The sequence below is a fragment of the Struthio camelus genome, chromosome 10 (genome assembly GCF_040807025.1).
Source record: "Struthio camelus isolate bStrCam1 chromosome 10, bStrCam1.hap1, whole genome shotgun sequence".
NCBI lineage: Eukaryota > Metazoa > Chordata > Aves > Struthioniformes > Struthionidae > Struthio > Struthio camelus.
Genome location: NC_090951.1, coordinates 17,238,107 through 17,262,840, shown reverse-complemented (window position 1 = coordinate 17,262,840; position 24,734 = coordinate 17,238,107). Strand labels below are relative to the sequence as shown.

Below are 24,734 nucleotides of genomic sequence, written 5' to 3'. Positions count from 1 at the left end.
GATGAGATCTCCCTACACTGCTTTCTTCTGCTTGTCATTTCTCCTGCTCCCCACAGGTGCCCCAATGGTCTGGATCTCCCACGCTAGAAGGGGAGCAATTAGAGAGATTGCCAGACCTAGGTTTTCAACAGCTATACCCACCGGAGACTTGTTGCTACCCTAGTAACCTGGCTCACAACTGGCTGAGGCTAAATGAATAATCTTACTGTCAACTGATCCTTTTTAAAAGACAACTCAGACCCTTAGCTTCTCTGTGAAAGCAGGAAAAGTTGCCAGTCTGGGGTGGAAGTAAAAAGTATGGAAAACCAATGCTGTTATAAATACTTGAATATGCATATAATATTATTTTAAAAGCTTTACGTGTTTTGAAGTGTTCGCTAAAGACCTGCTCTTTGCTTTTTGAGGTGCTTGTTCACTTCCCTGTACATCACCTCAGTCTTCTATTGAAATCTTGTTTATATGTTACACAAAATTAGTATTTTTTAATATTAACACCTGGCATTCTTCAGCCACCATAAGGAATAAATAGGCTTGTAGGTTTGGAAAGGCTAGTTGTGCGGTATATTTTTAAACCCTCTGTCCATCCCAGTGCAAGGGACAGAAGAACAGACCCAGATTCAGGAAACCCCAGGCTGTGTTCTCAGCTCTGCTATTATGTCCTTGAACCAAATGCTCAGCTTCCTTGTGTTTGTGGATAACACCTTTCCAGCACTGCAGAATGAGCTGAATACGGAGATTAATGTGAAACTATTACTTATAGCAGTTAGGATCTTCCCAGCCTAACACAGATGATTAATAACCCAGAACAAAATTCTCTAACCATAGACAAAATACACCATTTACCAAAAATTACCATTCAGCACACATAGGAGGAGTTGGGTTGTCAGCAAGAGAGGGCGATATCCTACGTGCAGAGAACGGGCACGGCACAGGCAGCGAACGAACACACACCCCATGCGTAGGAGCGGCTCAGTGCCGACAAGGAAAGCTCACCCTTCACGGCGACCGAAGAGCTTGCTTTTCACCACCGCTCCATCACGGCGCTCTGTGCGCTCCTTGCCAGCATGGGCGGGAGCTGTTAGGCACTGTAAAGGTCCATTTGGAAACACCTGGAGACCACTAACTCCTTTCACACAGGCTATGGACAGCCATGGGATGGCAACAGCCTTTCATCACTACAAACCTGGCTGCACTTGAAACAGCAGCTCTGCAAGCAAAAGCTTCTGATCCAAATACCAGCCCCCCTCAACTGGAACAGCTAATGTTAAGAAACACTTGTACTTTTTTTTTTTTTTTAAGTGCCTTATGCCATAAGATTTTCCTCCCACTCATGGCACACAGCCTACCTGCTTCTTATAATTTCCTGGATCTGTGTATGACCACAGGAAAACTTCTGCTAATCCTACCAGTCTCATGTTCTTTGGCGACTTTTATTCTAACTGCCAAACTAAGCAGTTTTCTCTTGGCACTTTCCACTGCTCCTTTTTTTCCCCCCATGTTCTTTGGTATCCCTTGCAATTCGCAGAAACTAGCTATCAGCTCCCCACACAGGTAGGGGCCAGCTGCTGGCCACATAACGGGGGCTGCTGGCGGTGGGTCAGGCCTGAAGCTGAACACATTTCCCAGAGTTGGCTCCGTTTCACTTTGAGTAGTAGGAAAGGGTAGATCAGAAACCTCTTGACAGCCAAGAAAATATAGCAAATGATCACCACCAGTTAGAGGTGACCACATACCAGAGATCTGCTTTAGATGAGTATATACTAAGTGTATAGGATTATCAACAACTCCTTAAAACGCAGAGTTCCCACATGACATCCCAGAACACCAACCACAAGAGCACTTTTAAGGCAAAATTACTAGCACTCCCTTTACAGTCCCGCTGATGAATAGGTATTTGGTTTAAGAACATGACAGGGAAGGAACCTTCAACTTCTGCTAGGCACCATGCCTACCACGTCCATAATAACAATAACAAGCAACTTGTTTACAAGACACAATCCAAGTATTTTCTATAAGTACACTGATATTTCTTGTAAATAATACTTAGGAAATTATTTAAGCTTTCAAACATAAAAGCGATAACAACCGTCACAACTGAAGGCATTAACTAGAAAGGTGCAGGTAGCTTGAAATAGTTGCTTTTTGTTACACACTCATAATTTAGCCTGGCACAATACTTGAAGGTATTACCACTAAGAGATTAATATACCAAAGTATGGCAAAAAATGTCTCACATGCATTTCCATGATACACTTCAGAAAGTTAGCTAACGTTTGTTAAAACGTCTGTTCAAGTCTTCCCGTGCTAACAAACTTAAAATCTATTTGGGCCCAAGGACCATACCTTGCCACCCTTTCTCCAAGCTGATAACCCCACAGATAATGTTTCAATTTTCAATTTTGCAAACAACTGCTTTGCCATGAACCAAACTCTTTACTGAGTTTTTCCTGATCTGAAAAAAAGGGAGAGGAAATTATCTCGCAATGCAAGAGAGTGCTCACTGCAGTGTGCTGTGCCCCAGCTTGACTGGGACGGGGATGGCAGGGGAAGCATGTGTGGCTGTGCGCATGTCTGGGAAGGTGGCAGCGCTGGGTATAATTTCAACAGCCTTAAACCAGTAGTTCATTCTTTACTATCAGTTTCCTATTTGCTTATCAGTTGTTACTAAAAGCCAAAAATATCTATACTGCTCTTGACAGTGAAACTCCTTTAACCATGCCTTTGTCTTCACTTGACCACAGAGACCCTGGATGCTGGACTCTGAGGAAGATGAGTTGAAGGATCAACTGGGCATAATGGTAACATCTTGAAAAACAAATAATACGAAGAATATAATGAATTATTTTGAGTAAATTATTCCTGTTTCTATGATTGTGCACGTGCTATCAAAATGACTCGAAAGCACTGAACAGTCTATTTGAAAGTCAAATCTCAAATCCTTGGTGTATCAGTGACTGAAATTCTGCTTTACTGAATACAACATGCCTTACTTGAAGGTTTAGAAATTCCATAATGTCTTGTAAATGAGTGAAAAGAACTCCAGCTAGCTCTTTTATGGAGATCTGAGATAGATTTTTTCCAGCAGCAACATGTGCTTTGAACTCTGTTGGAGGGCTCTCTAATACTTATGGGCAAAGAGATGACCTGAATAATTTTGTCCTTTCTGGTACCAGACCAAGGAATGTCTTATACCCAGGGTGTGGAAGGTATGTGGATGCATGTGGTCTGGGAAAAATATCAGAAAATGGGTGTGTTGATTCAGGTGAAGTTCTGTCACCATCTTTAGCGGGACCTGTGGGTATCTTGCTCAGAAAAAGCACCAGGAAGGCCTGGATCTTCTCCAGTCCTCTGCTGAGAGGATAATAATCAAGACATCGCCCTCAGCTGACAAATGAAACAGGGAACAGATTGTTACCAGCGCAAGAGGAAGCTGCTCGGACAGATACAGGACTAGACTGATCTCACTTTGAGGTGCAAGATTCCTTGTTAGTAAAACCACTCAAGTCAAATTTTCAGAAGAACAGTGACATGATAAATCACATTATTACAGGTACTAACTAGGAACAGAGCTAGGTGTCTCCTGAGCTTAAGGATGTCACCTGCAATTCCAAAGAGTGGCTGAAGTGAGCAGACAGCTTGGTCACACGGGGCTCTGTGACAAGCTGGGAATTGCCTCTCTTTCCTTGGACCAGTCTGTGCCACAGGGAGATCTTCCTGCTACTGGTTCAGATGTCACAAACGAGGAGAAAACAAGCTGCACTGAGATATGTCTTCTATATAGCCAAGTGATAAGAGGGAGGAACCCTAGTTCACTCTGGTCTCTCTTTTATCTAAGGAGGTCAATGACCATATAAGAGAAAAATCTCAAAATTTCAATTTACAGTGACTTGTCCAGCAGGGAAATCAAAGGTAAGTGCTGGATATAATAGACAACATTGGTCAAACTGTTTCTCTCTGCACAGCATCCAGTAAACAGAATAGCCACTATTGAGTCCTAACCTCCTGTCATGCAGCAACATTGAGTCAACAATCCGCTCTCATGGCTTAATGCTTTTGATGTTTACTTTGTTCTTTCTATAGTTCAAAAGAAAGCACTAATGCACCAGTCCTCTTACCAAAAACAATCTTAATCCCAGAATCCCGAGCCTTTTGCTGTTGGCCAGTTAAGTCTGTTAAGACGAAAGGATTTGATCAAGCTTTACATAACAACACAGAAGTTAAATCCAGCAAAGAGAATTCTTTTTATCTGCTGCTCAGACAGCTAAGGGGGGGGGGAGGGGAAGAGAAAAAAGAAGGTAATGAACTTGGCTATGTAAAACAAAATAAAGAATTCAATTATTTCTCTTATTGCCACTTTGTCTTTTCAGCGAGAGTCTTCTAAAGAACTCAAGATTTATTCTCCAATCAGGTCTCTGAGCGTGAATGCTATAATTCTCCCCTAACCCAGAACTGTGGCACCTGCTGTGCTTTTTTGCAAATCTAAGAAATGTTTCTTTTTCATCAGGCATTTTTCTGATTTAAAAAAAGAAAAAACCCAACAACAAAAAAACCCCAAATCCTAAACTACATTAAGCACTGTAGGTCAAAGGACCACGAGAGGAGAGGAGAACAAGTGTGTACTTTGGAAACAGATGGGCAGTTTAGAGGAAAGGGAAGTGAAAACTAGCTTCAAATAATTAACACTATATAACACTTTTAATTCAGGATCTTTCCTTTCTTTTTTTTTTTTTTAGGCTCATTTTTCCCATTCTTACTTTGTATTTATAAAGAGAGAAAATAGCCCCATGGTTAGATGGTTACCTGGTACTTAGTTGTTCTGGGTTAAAGTCTTTGTTTTGCCACAAATGTCCTTTACGGCCCTAGTCCAATCGACCGTATTTCAGTGTGTCGCTACTCTCTGTAAACTCAATTTATCGCTTCTTCTGGATGACATATGAATGTAGACACTTTGAGCATATATGTGCTAGGCATGTACATATGTAAAGATTGTGAGTTAGCATAATAATGGTAGTAAAATTATTTTGGATGGAAAGCTTAATATAATTTTCTAAGATATTAACTACATTTACACACAAAATATTTCTACACAGAAAAGAGCTATGACATGGTCGTCTTGTGCCTAAGCCACGCAGAATTCAAGCTGTTCCTCAACAAGGGTCTCGAATCCTGTTCCAGCTTCCCTAGGATGTACCTTTTATGCTAATATTCCTCCAAATACTATCAACTAACAATATTATGCCAACAAGAAGGAGAAAGTGATACAAGAAAGGTGAAGGCATCCTGCTCCAACACAATGCTTCTAGCATCACGTGTTAATTAAAAGCTGATTTTCAATACACCATTCAAGAGGTGGTTCTGGAAAGTGGTGAAGGCTGTGCCCAGCAGGCAAAGCGGGGCAGGGAGAGCGGCGCGAGGAGGGAAGGGTCAGCCCAGCCCGCAGCTGCACTCCTGCGCCCGGGCCCGGGCCCGGGCCCTGCTTTCTCCTACCTCCCACCGGGCAGGATGCCCCAGCGTGGCTCCTCCTTGCCAGCAGCACACAAAGCAGAGGCCACCCGCTGCTATCTGCATCTTGGGTTTGCTACTCAGCTTCTTCAGAAAAATGAGGCACACTGGAAGCAATAATGTAAAACTGCTCTTGCTGGCACTGAAAGACTGAAATTGCAGCAGCCTAAAAGGTTTTACACTTTAATTTTAACAATCCTGCTGGTGACTAGTCTGAAAACATCATGTACTAGATATTCTGTTTGCTGCGCAAGACAATGCTGCACAATAAAGTAAAAAAGTAATTAGAGGCAAGTAAAAGGTAGAACGAGACATGGAGAAACAAAACTATCCACCTCAGTGGCATGTAATTTCTTTCCTCTGTTAAGTAGTTTCTACCATAATTCTAACAACTAAAAAAAGCTATCCACTATTACAGGTATGTCCCACTATGAGCAAAAAGGAAACCTGTGCCAAAGTTGGATACTGAACACGACGGTCACTGTTAACAAACATTGACTCCATCATGCAAGTATTTCTTGCTTTTGTATTTAACGGTAGCCTACAGGCACCAGCTGAAGTGGAGCTCCTGCGTTACAAACACATACTAGCACATATTCTTTGTAAACTAAAGTCATCACCGAAACATGGGGTCCAAGAAATACAGCATATTAACGCACATCACAGGTGAGGAATTGTAATGCAGCCATGGAGAATATTTCAAGTTCTATTCCAGCATCCTGACTACAAAAACCTCTAGTTTTCTTATTTCCCCACACTCTGAACTCACATGCTTGTTTCCTCTGGTATGAGCAACATATTAGAAATACATACAAGCACTAAGCACTAAGCAATGCTAAGTACTATAGCAGCAATGTAGGTGATGCAGCCACAATTCATTGAAACTAGTTTCTCAATTCAATGTGAAAAAAGTCAATTTAACAGTGGGTGGTGCTTAAAATCAAGTTTCTCTCCAGGAGTTCTTTGGGCTTGCTTAGCTCAGTCCCGACAACTCCCAGGGAATGAGAGCGCAGCAATTTTGATTCAATAGTGGTTCAATTTTGCGGCCTTTTAAAAGTCCTGATAACAGATCCACAAATGCAGAGCAATTGTTTTAAGACTTCTGTGCTACAAATCAATGAGTAGTCCCTGAGTGGAATTTGATAGCAGCATTCATTCTAATATAGGTAGAGAGGTGCCAAGAAAAGTGCATTTACAGTTGCTAGAAGAGAGCAAGCAGCAGCTAATCATACAGGCTGATCACTCAGAAAAGGGAGATATTCGTAATTTAGTCATTACACAAAACAAAAAAAGTAGCAATAGTAATAAAAATAAGGTCAGAATACCATATTTATAGGCACGTGAAAAGTATTTTTGGTATCCACAGTTCACCAACATACACAATTCCCTTAACATACAAGCAGATAATGAGTAGAAGGTTACTGATGCAAAAAGCTACATCCTTGCCTGCACTTTGAGCTTAAATTCACAATTTGATTCTGGCACTTGGATTTTGCCAATATGCAGAAGGGAGAGAACTCTACCTAATATTTATACTCTGCAAATACATTCAGCACAGCAAACTGTTATAGTGAATAGGTACCGAACAATACCTTATGCTGCTGCTAAAGGATAAGCAGCTTGCAATTTCACATTAAGTCTTCATTACCTCTGTAAGCACTACTTCTGGCCCTCTTTTTGCAGGATAAGAGACTTTTTTATGGGCTTAAAATGAAAACCAGCAAAAGCTGGTTTGAAGTCGGTTAGAATCCTGGTCATTTTCTAGACAGAAATGTCTACTTCCAGAAACAAATGACTGAAATATAAAAGGGCAGCACTTTCTAAGTAAAACTTGACATGATTCTTTGCTCTAAATAAATTAGGCAAATTGCTTCCATTAGCCTCTAATATAAGTCTAGCACACAGTCCATGCAGCCACTTGTTACGCCAGAGAAATTCCCAAAGACTTTATGAAGCCTCATTTCCTTGTTTGTTGACAAGAATGACAGACAACGTCCTCAACTCTGTCTCCTCTCTTCATCAGCCCCTACGTGCCCCACTCAAGCTCAATGTGCCTCAGGCAGCATCCATGCTCAAGGTCCCAAAATCCTGTTTCCACCACAACAGTGATTCCCTTTCCATTGCAATGAGAGCCCTGACCACAGAGGAAGAGATGAGTGTGGCCTCAGGAAGAAGAAATTCTCTGAGGCAATAATGATTCCAGTAATTTTCAAGATAAATGAACTGAGTAAGGATCTCTGATCTTTATTAGAAATTAGTGCAGGAGTTTCTAAGCCTGGTACATGTGCCTCAGAAGGGCCTAGCACAAAACCTGGTGCTACCAATTCCAGCGATCATATTGACCGCTACTGCTGGTGACAGTGAGAGTCATCACTGCTACCACTGCCGGTGGAAGTATCTGAGAAAAAAATAGCGAGCCTCTGAATTAACACACACGGTCTCTATGATACAACTGGGTAACTTTTGTCAATACTCGGAAGACAGTGGTGGGAGATGTAGAAATACCCTACTCCTGTCCTGTTCGCTTCAACAGACAAAAAAAACAGCGATAAGAGCCACGCTGCCCAGGGCGCGCTCTCAGGCTGACTTGCTCGCTGACTTGTTCCAACATTCTTTAATATTAACCAAGAAGTTTTGTTCTTTAAATACCTTCTAGATGAAAGTGTTCATCACCAATTGTGTCTCGGTAGCCTTCCCCAGATAGATCCTGTAAAAGTAAAAGAATAAAAATTAAAATTTTAAAGGAAGAAAGAAAAATTAATACAAATTTACTATGTACAAAGTGTTGAGACATTAAGAAGACACATATATTATCACCAGAATTAACTGTAAACATTAACTTTTTCCAAGAAAGAAGTCAAACACTATTACAGGTAGTCAATGGATTTGGTGCTATTTAGAATGCGCTGGGCATACTTTAGGACAAAATTTAATGGAGATTAATAGATTGTACTGGAGGAAAGAAAAAAAGTGACGATATTCAAATCCTTTTATGAAGTAGATAAATATTTAGCATTTCAATGTTCTGTCAGTCAAGCAAGATAAAAAACTCCAAATGGAAACGATAAAGGAGAAATAAGCCCTTCCTACCCAGAGAGGAATGTTATCGCTTGGTTCCACCAACAAACAGACAACTTTCATATGCCAGAGGTCACCCAAGAAAAGCAGATACCAGACTCTGAAGAGCTGCCTGATCCTTCAGTCCTGAAATTAATGAAATTTTGTCAGCCCCAGTATGTCTAGAGCAATACAGGAGCAGAGGCCATACATACGCAGATGATCTTATCTCAGACCCAAGAAACATTTCTCTAATGGTGCTGAAGGAGTAATAAAGGGCATCAGGGGGATTTGGAGCTAATCCTACTCATAAAGAGCCTGAAGAGCATTCTCACTCTTATTAGCAGGTCCTTCCAGCTGCCCCCTGCCAAGCAATATACAGTCGCAGCTCTCCTTGACTTCCCCTTCTCCCATTCCGCCCAAACGCTCTAGCATCGCTGTAATGCCACTGCTCTGACGTGACAGTTGCTCCCCCCAGATTCACCACAAATACTCTGCCACTGATAAATATTTATGGTGATAAAGAAGGATACGGCCCTGAAAAGCTCAAATGCTACACTCGTGGCCATTTTAGCTTCCCTGCAAAAATACAACAGGAATACAGAGCCAGTATTCACAGCGTTAACCTGTGACCAGGAAGTAGACAGTAGGGAGCTTTTGGCAAGAAGTAAAAATAAAATAACAGTTTGTGAAAATGAATGTGTGGTGGTATTCATTAGCTTTACTTTTAAGCAAGGTAGTCATGATAAATGCCCTTCATCTCTTTTCTTGAAGAAGCTGACAGAGGCTCTTTTCCAATTTCCACGTCTCTACATGTTATTCTTTGAGATTAGTTAGCAGAAAGTAACTAAATCACAAAGGCAAATCCCAGGAATTCTTCAGTGTCAACTTCTCCAATGGCCTTTTCAAAATTAGATTCCACAAACTCCATTGGTTAGCTGTCCTAAAGACCCTGAAAATATTGTTTTCATGAGTAGATACAATGAAATAAAGTTATAACTCATGGGCCAACTGTGACTGAGAAATGCTGTCACCCTGGTCCAGAGAGCTAGGATTTTACATAGCACAGTATTTCTCTAAGAGCTGTCACTGTGGATTTAGCTTTTCAAGGAGCAAATCACAAAACCTCTTTTTTTCCCCTTGAGTTTTTGTTTTAGCAGAAAAGGTCCCTTTTTGGAACATGTCCTGATTAATATCAATCATTATCTCAACAATTATGGAAGACATGGACATAGTAAAAGAAATGAAGCTATTACACACTGGCATAAGTTACCACTTTTCTGCAAGAAGACAGTGTTTCCAGAGCCTTGTAAAGTTTAGTGTATTTTTTTTCATCAATTTACCCTGTTTCACCGTTTTGTATGAAGCTCTGAGAAAATACCTCCAACTGCTCTCCATAGATAATGAGATACTAGAAGTGACTATACAGGCATATATGGCACCTCTGCTCTCTCCCACAATGCAATACTTAACGATTGCTTTTTACTAAACTTGATATTCCTGGTCCTTCCTGCTCTTTTAGAAAAAAGCCATAAATACTTGCTGTTAACCTGATCAGCAACTACACGATGAGTAAGTATGATTTTACTTGTGCGGTTCCTCCGAGGTGCATACCGTCTAGCTGGCAGCCTTCATCTCTTGAAACTAGCAAGATAAGCAGTGCACCCGGTTATCAAATTCTGCCCGTTAAAATATTGCCATTAACCTCACCCTCTACAAAATCCACAGGTCATTAATTGTTTCGATTTCAAAAAATGTCACTTAAAACTGAGAATACATTTGTTAGCGTAAATTACACCATCAGGCAACTCAGTGGAAAGGAGTGGAAGAACAAGTGTAAATACGCAAACATTAATATTCTAGGTTCCTTATTTTCTCACTTTTAATCATTACATGGGTCTGTAAATATGTTTTAAATTGTAGTCCAGTTTTACTCCTTCTCTAGCTTGTAGCTATTCATTTAAGTTAAAGTAGTAACTTAATGCAAGCAAATTTCCAATAAGTATTTTCCCCCTCAAACCAAATGATTATAAATTACCAAATTCTAAAAAGTGCTTTTATGAGGTTGACCTGTAACACTACTGTTAAGTGGCACACGCATTGACAATCCATCCAGAAACTGGTGCGTTCACTATTTGGACATTTTAGTGACATGTCTAGATAGTTAGAATTCATCAGCTTCCATTTAAATGTGTCCTTTTGTGTCAGTAAGATTATGACATGTATTATTTTTGATAGACAGATGCATATTAGGGAAAGGTGCGGGCAACCAGCCTTAGAGTTAGTCTAAAATTTTACAAGACTGAAAAACCAAAACCGTTTCACTGATGTTACTGTCACTAAGGCATCTACCAAAAAAAACCCAAAAAACTGCAGGACAGTTACCTGAGTATTTTTAGCACCACTGAGACAGATGTCACAACCTGGGTAAATACCAAAATAAGCCTGCTCGAGACAAGGATTCTGGACAGCCGACGTAGACTCATGCTCAGCAAGGAAATAAAACAGCTAGGCAGGTACCTGAGGAAACGACTCGGACTGCAGCTGGTACTGCATAACGGGAACTGCACAACCTGTAAAAACTGCCTTAACAGGAAGAAAAGAGCGTGTCTACCCCGCTATTCGAATCCTGAAAATGCAACAGAGCAAGAGAAAAGGCTAACGGTGTAGCATGTAACTTGCAGCTGAAGAAATGCGGTGAAAAGAGACAGCGCCATCGGCAGGCAGGAATATTTGAGCCTGGGGAGAAGCGCAGGGGCAAGGCAGGCCAGAGGGGACGCGAAGCGGCGGCTCGGCGGCCGCGGGAGTCCCTCGCCGGCCGCGCGGCGGGAGCGGGGCCCGACAGCCCGGGCCGCACGGTTAGGTCACCGGGCGCTGGATATCAACCTGGCCTGACACGATGTTTTAAATCGCAACGCTGCCTTCGCAAACTGGAGCACTGAGTCACAAAGCAATCAAAACCAGATGCACCCTGTGAAATACTACACAAATGAGGTCAGCGAGTGCTTGAAAGAATAAGGAAAAGAAACATTTACGTAGAAGGATTATTCCAGCATGCCCTTTCTGTAGGCTGCCAAACAGGACGCCAGCGACAGCAAGCATCTGTACCTCCCTGGGAGTTTCCCAGATAAATAAGTTGGCCTCCGTTAACTACAAATCACACAAAATGGCTAAAATGCAGGTTCAGACATCTGCTGCAGAACTGCGAACAGGCGGCCGGCTGGCCTCACGTCCCACACGTCCTACCCTGAGAGGTGCCACCGCACGCCGTGCAGGTGGAAGAGGGCGCGGGCGGAGAGCAGAGTTAATTAGCACAACTGCCCCCGAAACGCTGCTCCGTGCGCACGCACACGCGGAGCAGAAACAGCCCCGCGCCCCAGGGTTGCTTTTCAGCTGGCTGCAAGTCAGGCGGTCATCACTCGCTCCCCACCTTTACAGCGCAAGCAGACTCTGCCGAACGCTAACTCGCTGGCATTTTCTTTTTTTTTTAACCCCAGCCTCGGCCCTAGGCGCCCTGCGCAGTTTCCTTTCTGCCACAAGTCTCGGGAGGCCAAAGGCTCGGACGCTCGCTCCGGGGCTGCCGGCTGCCTCTTCCCCAGCTACCTAAAATCGCTGCCGTGCAGACCCTCACCCCTCGCTCTGCTGTGTCGCTATCTGCCTTCGACCCTTCGCTGGCTCCCGCTCTGCTTCCGCGCCAAGGGGAAGCTCCTTGAAACCTTCCAGGCTCTGCCCAACCGTACGTGCGCTCACCTTCCCGCGGCAGGCGTCTCCCGTGCCCTACCAACGCCTGTGGTCACCACTGGGCCCCTTGCTACCAGTCCTGGCTCTGCGCCGCCTTCGTGTTGCTCCCCACGAGATCCAACACCCAGCACATAACGGCCAAAGCCGCGGAGCCAAAATACGGCGTGTGTTTCAGCAAACGCGTTTGGACTAATATGGTGTTAAACACAATTTTGCTGTTAGTAGAAACATAGTCCACAGATGTATTAAATGTATCAAAGGACATCCTTTGATTTAGGTAGGTTATCATGTTAACAAGCTCACTTTTAAAACAAAGTTTGGATCTACCCGCTCCCTGTATTACATCACAGTCAATGCTGTGTTAATTAACATTTTTCTAAAAGGTGGGGTTTTTTTCTCATGTAGAAACAAGTCACTTCACCTTTCCTCCTTCAAACAATCTCATTAAAATGCTTTGATTTAGCTTCGAGATACTCAATTTTCCACGTTTTTGGCATGAAATATGCTCACATTTTCTGTTTTAGTGAAGATGTTCTCAAAGTATCACATCCACCACTTTCCCAGGTAAAACACATGTAAAATGATGAATTGTCCACAAAGCAAGCTTTCCTCCCTATTTCTGCCCTTTTGTAGGGAACATGTTATGTATTTTTTTTCTCTCTTTATTCTCATATTGATATAATTAAGGTTCCAGTACTTTTCAAGAGAGCAGAGTTCATGAAACATATTTCACAACAGGACTGCAAGGGATGAGATATGTGGTAACTCTAATGTCTTCCTGGAGTAGATTTTATAGGGGTTTTGAAGCGGCTACCAACGAGAATGCCATGTCACTTACACACGAACTTCCATTCTTCATGTAGGCAAACCATGATCCTGGGAAACAGAGATTCGGGAGGCTGAGAACGCCCTTTGGTCTGGGACCTAAACAACCAAGGGCTCTGTCAATGCTTCACTTTTTGACTTCTGGGAAATACAGGGTTTCCAGAAAACCCATCCATGCCCCAGAAGCACTCATTACTTCTTTTATTCCATTTTTGTTTTTTCTTTTTAATCCTGTCCAAACTTGAAGAGAAAGAGGTATATTTAAAAGAGCAATGGATGGGAGGTGCCTAGTTCCCCTTTGGGTATTTGAAATTTCCCACAGATCAGAAACATAACCACGTATAACTATGGACAACTCAAGCCTCGTCCTCACTACTAAAAAGCCCACACGCACCTCAAAAACTGTATCATTTATTTTAGGATAATGAAGGAAAAAACAGATGTTCAGGTATCTAAGATGATCACCATTCCCTACCAATACAGCTTTATAGTCAGGCTTAAGACTCGGACAAATCTAAAAATACTGTTTGCAGTCAAATGTAGTTGGAGATGACCTTTTTGCTAGGTTAGCAGCTTCCATGCATGGAAACCCATGCAGTCAAATATACATAAAAATGGAATATTGTGCATATAGTTTTGTGCAATCACTGTAGCCACATCCAAAAGTCAAGAACGTTTTCTGGGCATGCATTTGGCTATCTCTGTATTTGGAAGTGCAGCCATTGAATTAATATCTTCTTTCAAGGATGTTTGAAGATCCCCCTCACAAGTTTTTTCAAACATACCATATGCTTCTGCATTAGAGTTATAAGCTATTTAGGATTTTTTTCCTTCCCCATTCATAAAGTAATGTATGGTCTTACACAGATACAGCATATTCCAAACCTTACTATAAAGAAAACTGAAACAAGGCATATACAATGAATAGTTAAAGCATATACCATACAGAAAAACACCCAGTTGAGAAGACAAAACTATACAGAAACACACATTTATGCCTTGGTATAAGTCAATTTTACCTTCTGCTAGCAAAAAAATTTTTTGGAAGTTCACCATTCTAGATAACTTAATAAAAATAGAATTCATTAGGATTCAACTTTCTGTAAAGAACATGCAAAGCAATTCACAGTTGGGAAAGAAGTCAAGGTGACTTTAGCTAGACCAACATTAAAACATACATAGCAACTGTAATAATGCAGGTTTTTTTTTTTAAATAGAAGTAGCAAGCTCAACATCTGTAATGTTTTCTTTCTCTGAAATAAGAGCCTAGTGCTTCATGATCTGTTACAGCTGGCTTATCCTTCCTCTACCAAGCATGGAGGATTCTCTCAGTCAAAATTTCTTCTTAATATAATCACAGCAGGTAAAGTCATTAAGAAAATAGATTTCCCCTCTAAGATCTCTGACAGATGATCTTGGGCAGATTTAGTTGCTGTAGTTTTTTTACTGTCCTCCACTGTCATGATGGCCTCTACGTCAGAAGGTACCATCTTCCTAACACGGATGGCAGAGCACAATAGGTGCCCAGCAGCTACTGAAATTCACCCTTTGATCTCTTAGCACAAAGTTTAAACTAAGATACCAGCTCAAAAAAAGATGATAGTGAAACACACAAGTAATAATTACATTCAGTTCTGTTGCCTCTGATCTAGCAAAGGAGCAGCAAAGGAGCATGATAATAATATGGTAACAGCATTTGAAATCCCTGTATCTAAATCCGACATGTCAGAGCTGGAAGGCCCTACAGTCTTGTCTCACAGAAGATGACTATAGAGCAATTCCAGCCACTGCCAAAGTACTGTGAGGATGAAGAAGGGATGACCAAAAAAAAATCACCCAGATCTCCAGTCACAAAGGATTATGGAGGCTTATGAGGCAAAAAGAAATCCTCAATATCCTTATACCCCTGTTACAGACCTTCATATGGGTACAAGGAACACTTGCATGATGCACTTTTAAGGATATCCCATCTGTAGAATAAGGCTGATAAAGAAGTGCAGAGCAGAAGGACACTTGCACAAGAGCCTTCACGTCTCCTGGTTAAGTAAGAAAGGAAATGTGGTACATTTTGTTCCAGGTGGTTTGCAACACAGCTGAATCTCTTTTCTCCCAAATCATCACCTGGACCAAGGCAACACGTACTTGCCTTATTCTTTTGATGTTATTTGTTCCCCAACCTATGAAAAAAGCAGGTAGCTGCAAGAAACACACTCTTTCCAGGCAGCTTTTTCATTTCTGCTGCAGTGGGTAAAGAAGCATCCTTTTACTGCTAAGTCACTTCAACGTGCATTTAACAAAAGCTACCAACCTGCTCATTGAATTTGAAACATAGCCTATGTGCTATGGCACAGTAAATATACAGAATACAAAAGGAAAAATATATAGGATGGAAAAAAATCAGTAGCTCAAAGTAATGTGGACCTGCTTAATTGTACTTGTAACTTGCAAAAAGGTGACAACAGCTAAGATTATCCAAAATGTATCAAAATCGGTAGTCAAAGGACCCATTTAGGGGAGAGTTTGGTTTAAATCACTCCAGTTTCAAGGTGGAATACTGCTATTTCTACGAGGTTTTGGCCCTGGATTTCATGGATCTTTAGAAACTCTTGCTAAGTGCTCCAAAGTGATATCTTCCATTATGCTATTATTGGAATTCTACAACTATCGCGGCTTCTACTTTTCAAGGTGATATGGTGCGACACAGTTTTTCAAGGACTTCTGTCAAATAAGAGATAATGTAATTGAAAGCAGCTGTATGAATAGACCTATGGATTCAGCAGTTACTTTCCAACTGACGGGTCCAAGCATTTCCAGCTAAAAAAGTTCACCAGTCTTTGAAATGAAACGGGAATGAAACAAGAAATGAGTACTTTCTGCTATATTTAAATTCACTTTGAAGCTACTTCAGAAGGGTAAGTGAATTCACTTTACGGATTCAGCTATTTACTTTACTTTGTTCTTCTAGCTATGCTCTAACCTCTTTGCTGATTGCAAAATCAATTGTCCCATGTCCCTCAACACCTTTTCTTCAACACAGATTATACTGCTGAACAAGTTTAAGAACATGAGTGAAGGAGGACAAATCTTCATCTAACTTCTGGCGTAGAGAAGTTCAATAACTTGTCCAAATTGCATATTTGGGGCTTCTTCACCATGGTAGACAGGTGGTTATAGCTATGTGATAAATCTCATTTTCTATTCAGTTTGCTTTCACAAGAGATCTGGTTACCAAGAAGCTCTTTAACAGATAGACTTTTTAAGTGCAATCAGGTGATTTTACTCAGACATATGCTGAGAACGGAGCATGCAAAAAAATGGCGACAGAGCTTGACTACAAAATAACTTGCTCATTTAAGATGTGATCCCTGAAATCAGCAGTACTCTTTCCACTGGCTTCAGTGATCTTTACAGATTTAACATGATGCATTTTGAACTTTTCTTGTGATAACACTCAGTGTCTTCCTATACGGCTCAGGTTTTTATACAGTACAAGGGCTTATAGCTCCTTTAGAATGATAATCAATGCTCCTCTATTATGCTTATGGCTCTAAGTCTTTTCCTGCTTATGGATGACGTATATTTATGCAGCTGGAGGAAACCTGGATTCAATAACTGCTCCACCACAGACTCAATGTGTGGTGCAGGGCAAGTCACTTAAATCTCTCTGTGCCTTCATTTTTCAAGTGTAAAACGGAATTCTTGATGCCCACCTTTGCAAAGACCTCGGACTCCTCAGGATGAAAACATACACTGCTAAATAATATTACCTTGTTAGGAAGCACAGGTGTGTGACCCTGGACACATATGCTAATGTTGGTCCATAAATCTGTCAACGGGAGGTGCTGGCAAAACAGATGGTTCACATTCCTTTGCAAACCACCTCTTTGTCCCAAAAGCCCAGGTATGTCAACTAATCATTTCATACCCGGTCAGGGTTTTAATGGGCCAGGAAGTCACAGCGCAGAACAATGCCACCAGGACGACGGAGCAAAGGAGAGAACAGAGGTTGCTGTTACCCGTCTGCTCCGCTCCCTGGCACGTAAGACAAACACGGCGAGGCTCTGAAGAAAAAGATAAAAGAAAAAGCAGACCCGTCCCCACACATTCCTGTAAGGGGTACAGCACCAGCGATCATGCCTGAACGCTGACTGATGCTATGTACATAGAAACAGACACATGTTTTTTAATTGCAGGCAATAAAAAACCACAGACACACACCATTTAAAGTCCTGATTTAGATGAACAGTTGCCTGTTGACCCACAGGGTCAGGAAGATTAGAACCAAGTAAATAGCTCCCTTCTAAGCGTTTTTCGCTCAAAAGTTACCCCTAAAATTAGGAATATCAATTCCCCACCTCAATAGCTGCAAACGGAGCGCGCTGCATTTTCCTCGGAAACGTTGCTGCAGCAACGAGGGCCGGGGCTGGGTTTCTGCTGACGGCGCGGAGGGGGCCGGAGGGAGCGCCTCGGCGGCGGCGGGACGCACGGCCGCCGCGCATCGCCATACAAGGACCCACGGGCCCCTAGCACCACATCAAAGCTGCCGGGTTGAGCAGATTTCCCCTTCCCCTCCCCCCTGAGTCTCTGAGACTTCATACTCCAGAATTTAATATCTTTTTCCCCCCTGCCCCCCTCGGCCCCTTTGTCTGCGTCTCTGTTCTCTAAGAGCTAACAGATGTTGATGCCATATAGTTTCAAAGAAAACTTTTGATGCCCACATAACTCGTTACAACTAATATATTCCAAGAATGCTTGTAGCTCAGGAAACACCGGGGTGGAAAAACAGAGGAGAGGGGGCAAACGGCTACACCGAATAACCCTCGAGAGAAAATAAATAGTGCACTTCAAAGTCATCGGGGAATTCTTTAACAAGCTCTCTCTTCCGCAAAACACAGAACAAATTCAGCTGAGCCTGGAAGTCCCAGAGGGGGAAAAAAACAAAACAAAAACGCCACCGCCAAGTCCCCGGCGCAGCAGAGGGGAGCCTCGGCGAGGCCGCCTGCTCGGCCCGGCACCAAGCGCGGCCTCCCCGGCCTGGCGGACTCCCAAGCCCCCTGCCCCGCGCCGGGCACCGAGGCGCCCCCGGCCGCCGGCCGGGCAGCCGGAGAGCCCGCGGCAGGCAAGGCGGCCGCCGGCCCTCCGGCCCGGGGGGCCGCGGGCAGCGCCGAGGCCGCGCAGGGCACAGGCCGCCCGCCGCCCGGGGCCGCGGCCGAACGCGCGGCGCCGCTTCTAACTGCGGGCGAGCGAGGCTGCTGGCGCCGCCGGCGCAGGTGCTCGGGTTGTTTTCAGCGCGGGCAGGTCCGTGCTCTTAGCTGTTCCACAGGGCTGCGTTTAGGATCTAACCCTTCATGACGGCTTGCAGCGGGTCTCCCCCCTCGCCTGCGCACAGCTGCGGGCCGGGGCCCCGGGGCCCCGGGGCAGGCGGAGGGGCCGTCGCAGCCCTCTCGGCAGCCGCAGGATCAGATTGCATCACTGTACACAGCTCGGGGCCCGCGCGCTCGCTCGCTCCCAGCCCGGGCAGACTTCCCGTCGAAACCAGTGGGAGACTTGTCTGCGCAAGGACGGCAGAACCAAGCGCAGAATTAGAAAGGAGTAGGGCGCCGCAGCGGACAGCGCCTCTCCCCGTGCTGCCCTGCCCTCCCTGGGGAGGGATGCAAAACCAAAACAAACACGCATACAGCAACGACATGCAGTTCCTTCTCCCCCTCATGCACCAACTCCCCAAAATCCGCCACTGCGTTTCATGTGCAGTCTGCATAAAGTTCCTCGCAGTGAACCGAGGATTTCGCACAAAACGTAACAACGAGAAAGGATTTTTTATAGGAAAAAAAAAAAAATCTATCCCAGTATAGAAGTCCTCATCTAATGACGATTCGAGAAGAACCTCTCCTCTAATAATTAAAACGGAAAGGGTGTTACAGGTTTAAAGGGAGGAGAAAAACTTTGTATGAAAACAGTCAGTCCGCAGTCGGTCAGCCCTACTTCTGCGGTGGCAACTATGCCAGCTCTCTTGTTCGCAACAGAAACCAAGGTACCGTACAACAACATGCAGAATCACTGGTTTTTCACCGCGGCTCGTTCCCCAGCACCACGCTAGCCATGCACCTTCCTCTGCAGAAAAATTTTCCTTGTAGCAGCTCAAGAGTTTCCCCACTTCAGCTGCAGCTATTCCTAAGCATGATGCCTTTCCAGAATAATTACCCCTCCAGCGCAGTGGTAAACAGCTTAGGAAAAACCAGAAGCAAAACGTTATATCAGATTTGTTCGGGACAAAACGTGGCTCTTGGTAAAATGATTCTTTATTATCTCTCCTGCCTACTTCACTGTTTGGGGATTGTTCATTTCCTCTAGGGAATAACAAGGAAGGCGTCCTCCAGCCTTGTGGCTTTGCAAGTAAAATGCCATATTGCTGAGATCATTCACCACATTTCAGGGTGGCAGGAAGCTTCAGCAGGAGAGCAGACAGCGGAGCTGCTCAGGTAACCTGCAGCCGCTCCGCTGCCTTGGAGACTTCGCCAGCAGCAGGGCAGGACCAGGTGGAAAAAGTCAGGAGAAAAGTCAGGGGACAATATAGGAATAAGAATCATTATCCGAGTCCTGACTGCTAACTGAATGGAGTCAGAGGATTCAAAGACTGATTCCCTAAGTTCAGAATGCCCCTAAACTCTCCAAGCAGCGCACCTGGGAAAGCTGGGTGCTAAGCTTCCTCAAAACATCTCAACACCTCCAGACTCAGAGGACTATCCAGGGTGCTAGCAGCCTTTCAAACACAAGACCCAGGTCCACTGTGAGTCTCTGGTGGCTGCACTGCGAGAAGCCTCCAGTATTGATCAAACTGCAGATTCTTAGCTACCAAAATGCCTCACGAGGGCCAGACCAAAGCCATGAGAGCAGGCACTGCCTTCTGAGTATACTGTCCGTTTTGCTCACGTTTCTTACAACTTGCACGTAGCACAAGCCAGCACGGGGTTATTACATTCTCCTTCCCTCTCACATATAATAAAACAGAGAGAGAAAAAAGAATCCCAAAAGACAATATATAAAATAATCCCTATGGCCTGGTTTTAACTTTGGTTGGGCCCCATTGTCACTGTGTTGTCACAGCAAAATCAGTTGTCCTTTCGGATGAAAAGTTAGCAATGGCATTAAAAAGCAACAACTTAATTACTATTACTTATAGTAGCTACTGACAGCAAGGGCTAAAATTTCCCCAGTATAAGACTATACACAACAACAGCAGAAGCACCATAACCGAGGCTTTACATTCAAAAACAACAGGGTTACAACCTTTCTCTTTCTAGTAGAAAGTACTAGTACTTTCTACTAAGGCTGATGGATGCTTTGCCTGAATAAAGACTTGGAAATCTGCACCCTTAACAATACCCTTGACTTAGAAAGCCGAACCATGGCATTTTGTATGTTCAGACATTAACTAAAAAGGAAGTGATACATCCAGCTCTCTAGCAACCTTGGACTCTCCTAGCTGTTTCTATACATTTACAATTTACATTCAGTAGGTCAAGTTACTTTGGCTGGAGTTTGTCAGAGGAAAAAACCTACAGACAAGCCAGAGCATAAGACCTTTCATGTGCATCTCCTTTATATGTCTCAACACTCAGAGTCCAGTAGTACTGATTGCTCTCTGCAACTCATAATTCCTTTCCAATCTTAAGCAGGCAATTTAAAAGCAATTCAAATTCTTCAGATTTTTTCCCAACACTTCTTTTAACTGCCAAAGATACCATCAATGTATTTTCAACCATAAATCTTCAGCCCACAATTTATAGATAGCACTGGCAGGCATCTCAGTACTGCAGACTTACAATTTAACTAAGAGCATCAGGGTTTCTGAAGCAGCCACCTCTTGGAATCCTGTAATATTTGTAACAGTTGTAGCTGCAAACAAAAGCTTCAAAATATGACCATCAGTGAGACTAAAAAAAAAAAAATTATTAGTCTTAAAAGCCTATGAGGCTAGATTCGTGGCCGGCCATGAACCAGCATTATAGCAATACCCACATATTCCTCAGTAACACGCTGAGTGCCCTCCTGCACACTGAAGGTCTAGACAGAAATCTTCCAGATGTGCCTATCTCCCTCAGACAGGACTCCTGCCGATACACATAGGAATGAGGCTAGAGACGGGAGAAAAAAGCAACTTCAGTCCCTTGGGGTGGAGGAGATCCCCATTTCGACGCAGCTCTGACATTTGGGGCATGGAAAACTCTGAGCATAGGGCCAGCGTATGGTTTGTCTCCTGAGCTGGGCAGAATGATGATGGCAATCCAAAGCCCTTGGAAGGGCTTTTAGGTCTGGTTTTCACTGCAGTGTTAGCTTGAAGGAATAATTCAGAAGAAAATGTTCAGTTTTCGGTTTTGTTTTTGGAGGGGTTGTTTGATTTTTTTACATTGCAAGGAAAACATAAAGTTTTTAAGAAAAAAAGGTTAATCCTGCCAAAACTCAAGTTTCCTGTCAAGAAAGACGAATGGAAAAATTTAATCCAATCTCACAAAGCATATATGCAGCTCCATAGATAGCTTGAAACAAAATAATTTATATGGCAGAAACAAAGCCAACCCTGGGTTTCCAAAGCACTATGGGAGCTAATATTTGTAGGAGCGTATCTCTCTTCACCTCTTTTACTACTTGTTTCACTATTTCCACTAACCAATATTACTGCTATCAGTTCCTCACCTGCAGTGTGCCCCAGCAGAAACCACCGGCTGTTCCTCCCAGCGCTACAGAGCCCACAAGCCCTCCCGCGACCCAGGGGTCCAGCTCCAAGAGCACCCAGGTGGCACATTTGCCACCTGCTGCTCTTTGCAGTGGATGGGACCCCCCCAAGCACTGCTATCCACGGCAGCTCTCTGTTCCCCTCTAGCGGTGACCGAGCCACAGGGAAACTCGGGTCCACAGCCTCGGGCAACCACCGGACCTTTTATCCCAGATTTCACAAATGCTGAGGTCCCCCAAGATCACAGGTTCCACCCCAGCTGCCAGCGATCCAGCTACAGGCAAGATACTCTGTAGGACTGCAGATAAAGTGCACAAATCCTACACACGCTGGCCTCGTGTCAGGCTTCACACAACGCGATGGAAGAGGCTGAAACCAGCACAGGGAGAAGCCAGTCAAACCCAGGATATTGGATGTTGTCAAAAGCTGTAAGAGCATCATTTCTATGCAGCGGGCACATCAGTAGGGACAGTAAGTCCTCGGTGTGCTCCCCTTGGAAGGACATAGCTCCCGTTTACACCAATGATGCTGAAAACAAAGACACACAGCACCTTTACCAAGAATAAAATACAACACAAAGCCATCATGTCTCATGCACCAGGAACCCTAAGCTGGCACCCTGCAGTTACAACACAACGCTGCAACCAACGGGGGCCTGATCACCTCAACCATCTCTGCCAAGTTTACAGCCTCATTGGTCTCTCAGGCCACCACATGCTCCAGCACCACCACAAAATGATTTGACAAAAGTGGCATCATGGGGGGTCATCAGCTACTTTCTCTTTCCATAAAGAGTGTGGAAAAAACGGAAGGAAAAGGGTTGGAGTACTTCAAATTTGTCACAGGACCATGAAATCTTAATAACTGGGTAGAGACTAGCAGGTGACAGAAACTGGAGTTTTAGGACTCTTATCAGGTTACCATCCTGGGGTTTTTTGTTGTTTTTTTTGCCACTCCATCTTTATGGCAAGGATTTGTACTCATTCGCTGTGGTTTATAACATCTTATTTAAACAGAAAGGCCAGTTGAAATCCTTCACGATGTTTATACAATCTTTAACATTTTCCATGAGGCCGAGACACATTTGGGAAGGATGGAGGGAGGGATGCGAGCCGAATGCAGATTACATGCAGAGCAGCACTCCTGACCGAGCCCCATGCAGCTCGTAAAGGGGCAACAACATCTTAAAATTCACATTTGCCTGGAAAAAGTTTTACCTACTCTTACACAAACACCTGAAAAGCATTAAAGAATAAAGGAAACCTCAGCATTTCCAGTCAGTTTACTTTGCTCCCTGGCCTTTACAGAAGATTGTTGCCTTCATTTTCTCTTTAAAGTCTGTTGGTTTGTTTAATATGCTGCCATATGAAAGGTGCACAAAGAGAAGCGGTGTAAATAAGTATTAAAATAAAGGAAAATGGCAAAGAGACTTTATTGCCCCAAGCTACCTATTTAAATTTTTAAATATAAACTAGGAAGAATACTTCCTCGCAGTCATTACTGGCATCTCAGTTCACGTTGCTATTTTAATGTTAAATGTTTTTTAATATTGCTAATTTTCAAATACTTGTATTCAAAGAGTGAAAGAGAATTCAGGCAAACAGAACGGACCCCTTCTCCTGCACTAGGCACCACTCTTCCCTTTGGTCAGCAGCGCCTGTCGGGGGCAGCCCAGATTGCGTCGACCAGCTCAGGAGCTCACGACACGCTGGCACCGTAGCGCAACCACTACTGCCCGAGCTGGCCTGGCAAGACACGCAAGCCTTGACTCGGATCCCAGTTTAACCCTGGTTTCACATTTCTGCAACGGCAGCGGAGCACCATCGGAGTGGCTGACAGCAGACCTGTGCCTTCGCTTTTTGCTGGAGCGTTCGGGACCAACTCAGTTTACAGTTAGCTATGGCACCAATACTTTTCATATCAAAGTAGCTATTTTAACTTAACTTGAAGACTCTTTACTTTTCTCCAGAAGCAAAATAGTAAGAAACCTGCCTTAGAGAAAGATGAAAGGAGCCAATCTCCCCTTTAAATTACCAGGCAAGGCTGGGCCTTCACTCCCTTTTCAATGGGAAGTCAAAACGTCTGACTTCAATCAGTTTGTATAAACCAGCTTTTGTTTTTCCTTTTACCCAAATGACTCCACTCTTAAGGATTTATTGTAACTGGATTGCTTTTCTACCCAGCAGGGAGCTGTAGCACTAGCAAAGCTGTTCCACACAGTAGGTTTTCCGCTGATTGAATTTCTAGACTTTCAGCTCTTCGGAAATGTTTGCTCTTGTACAAGCTGTCAGAGGGAAATTGTGTGCAGTCGATTTTGTCTCAGCTAAAGCCAAGCGGGGTTCCATACGCAGCCAGCCAATCTGGGATTGAAAAAAGGAGGATCAATCAAATTGCTAGGAAAAAAAGATCTCAGTCACAAATGAAACAGAAACCAACAAAAAAACGGGCAGGGGGAAGCAGATGAGAATGAGAACCATTTCTGGAAATAGGTGCACTCAAAGAAACCAATAACATCTAACATATAGGAAAACTTTTTATTTAAAATGACTAAAATAGGGTGGACTAACCATTTGAGGAAGCTATTCCATCTAAACACGCACAAAGCCAGCACCATCATACGTACCAAACCACCCAGCACACAAACCCTCACCCATTGGAGCCGACCCCCCGACTGCCCCGGCTGCAGCCGTTAGTGCCATGGCTGCAACGCGTGCTGGGAAGACGTGGGAAGCGTTCCCGAAGCGTCTCGGCTGCCGTGCTCATCGTGGATGGCCGAGGGTGGTTTAACAAGATGGATTTTTCAGCCATCGTGTTCTCAGTATTTCTTACTGAAGTCCTGTAATCACCTCCACTTTCTATGTGTAAAACAGCCGTC

The 24,734-nt window shown here is 43.6% G+C and overlaps 1 protein-coding gene across 3 annotated transcripts in view; it reads right to left on the bottom strand.

The window, feature by feature from the left end:
* NKD1 (NKD inhibitor of WNT signaling pathway 1) overlaps positions 1 to 24,734 on the bottom strand; it is a 115,742-nt gene that overhangs the window by 36,423 nt on the left and 54,585 nt on the right. For 2 of the 3 annotated variants that reach the window (XM_068955682.1, XM_068955683.1), the window contains exon 5: positions 8,152 to 8,209. In XM_068955682.1, the coding sequence (XP_068811783.1) occupies positions 8,152 to 8,209 (58 nt within the window). Of the gene's footprint in view, positions 1 to 8,151; positions 8,210 to 8,592; positions 8,659 to 24,734 lie in introns of those variants that run through there. The other variant, XM_068955684.1, reaches the window with a different exon arrangement.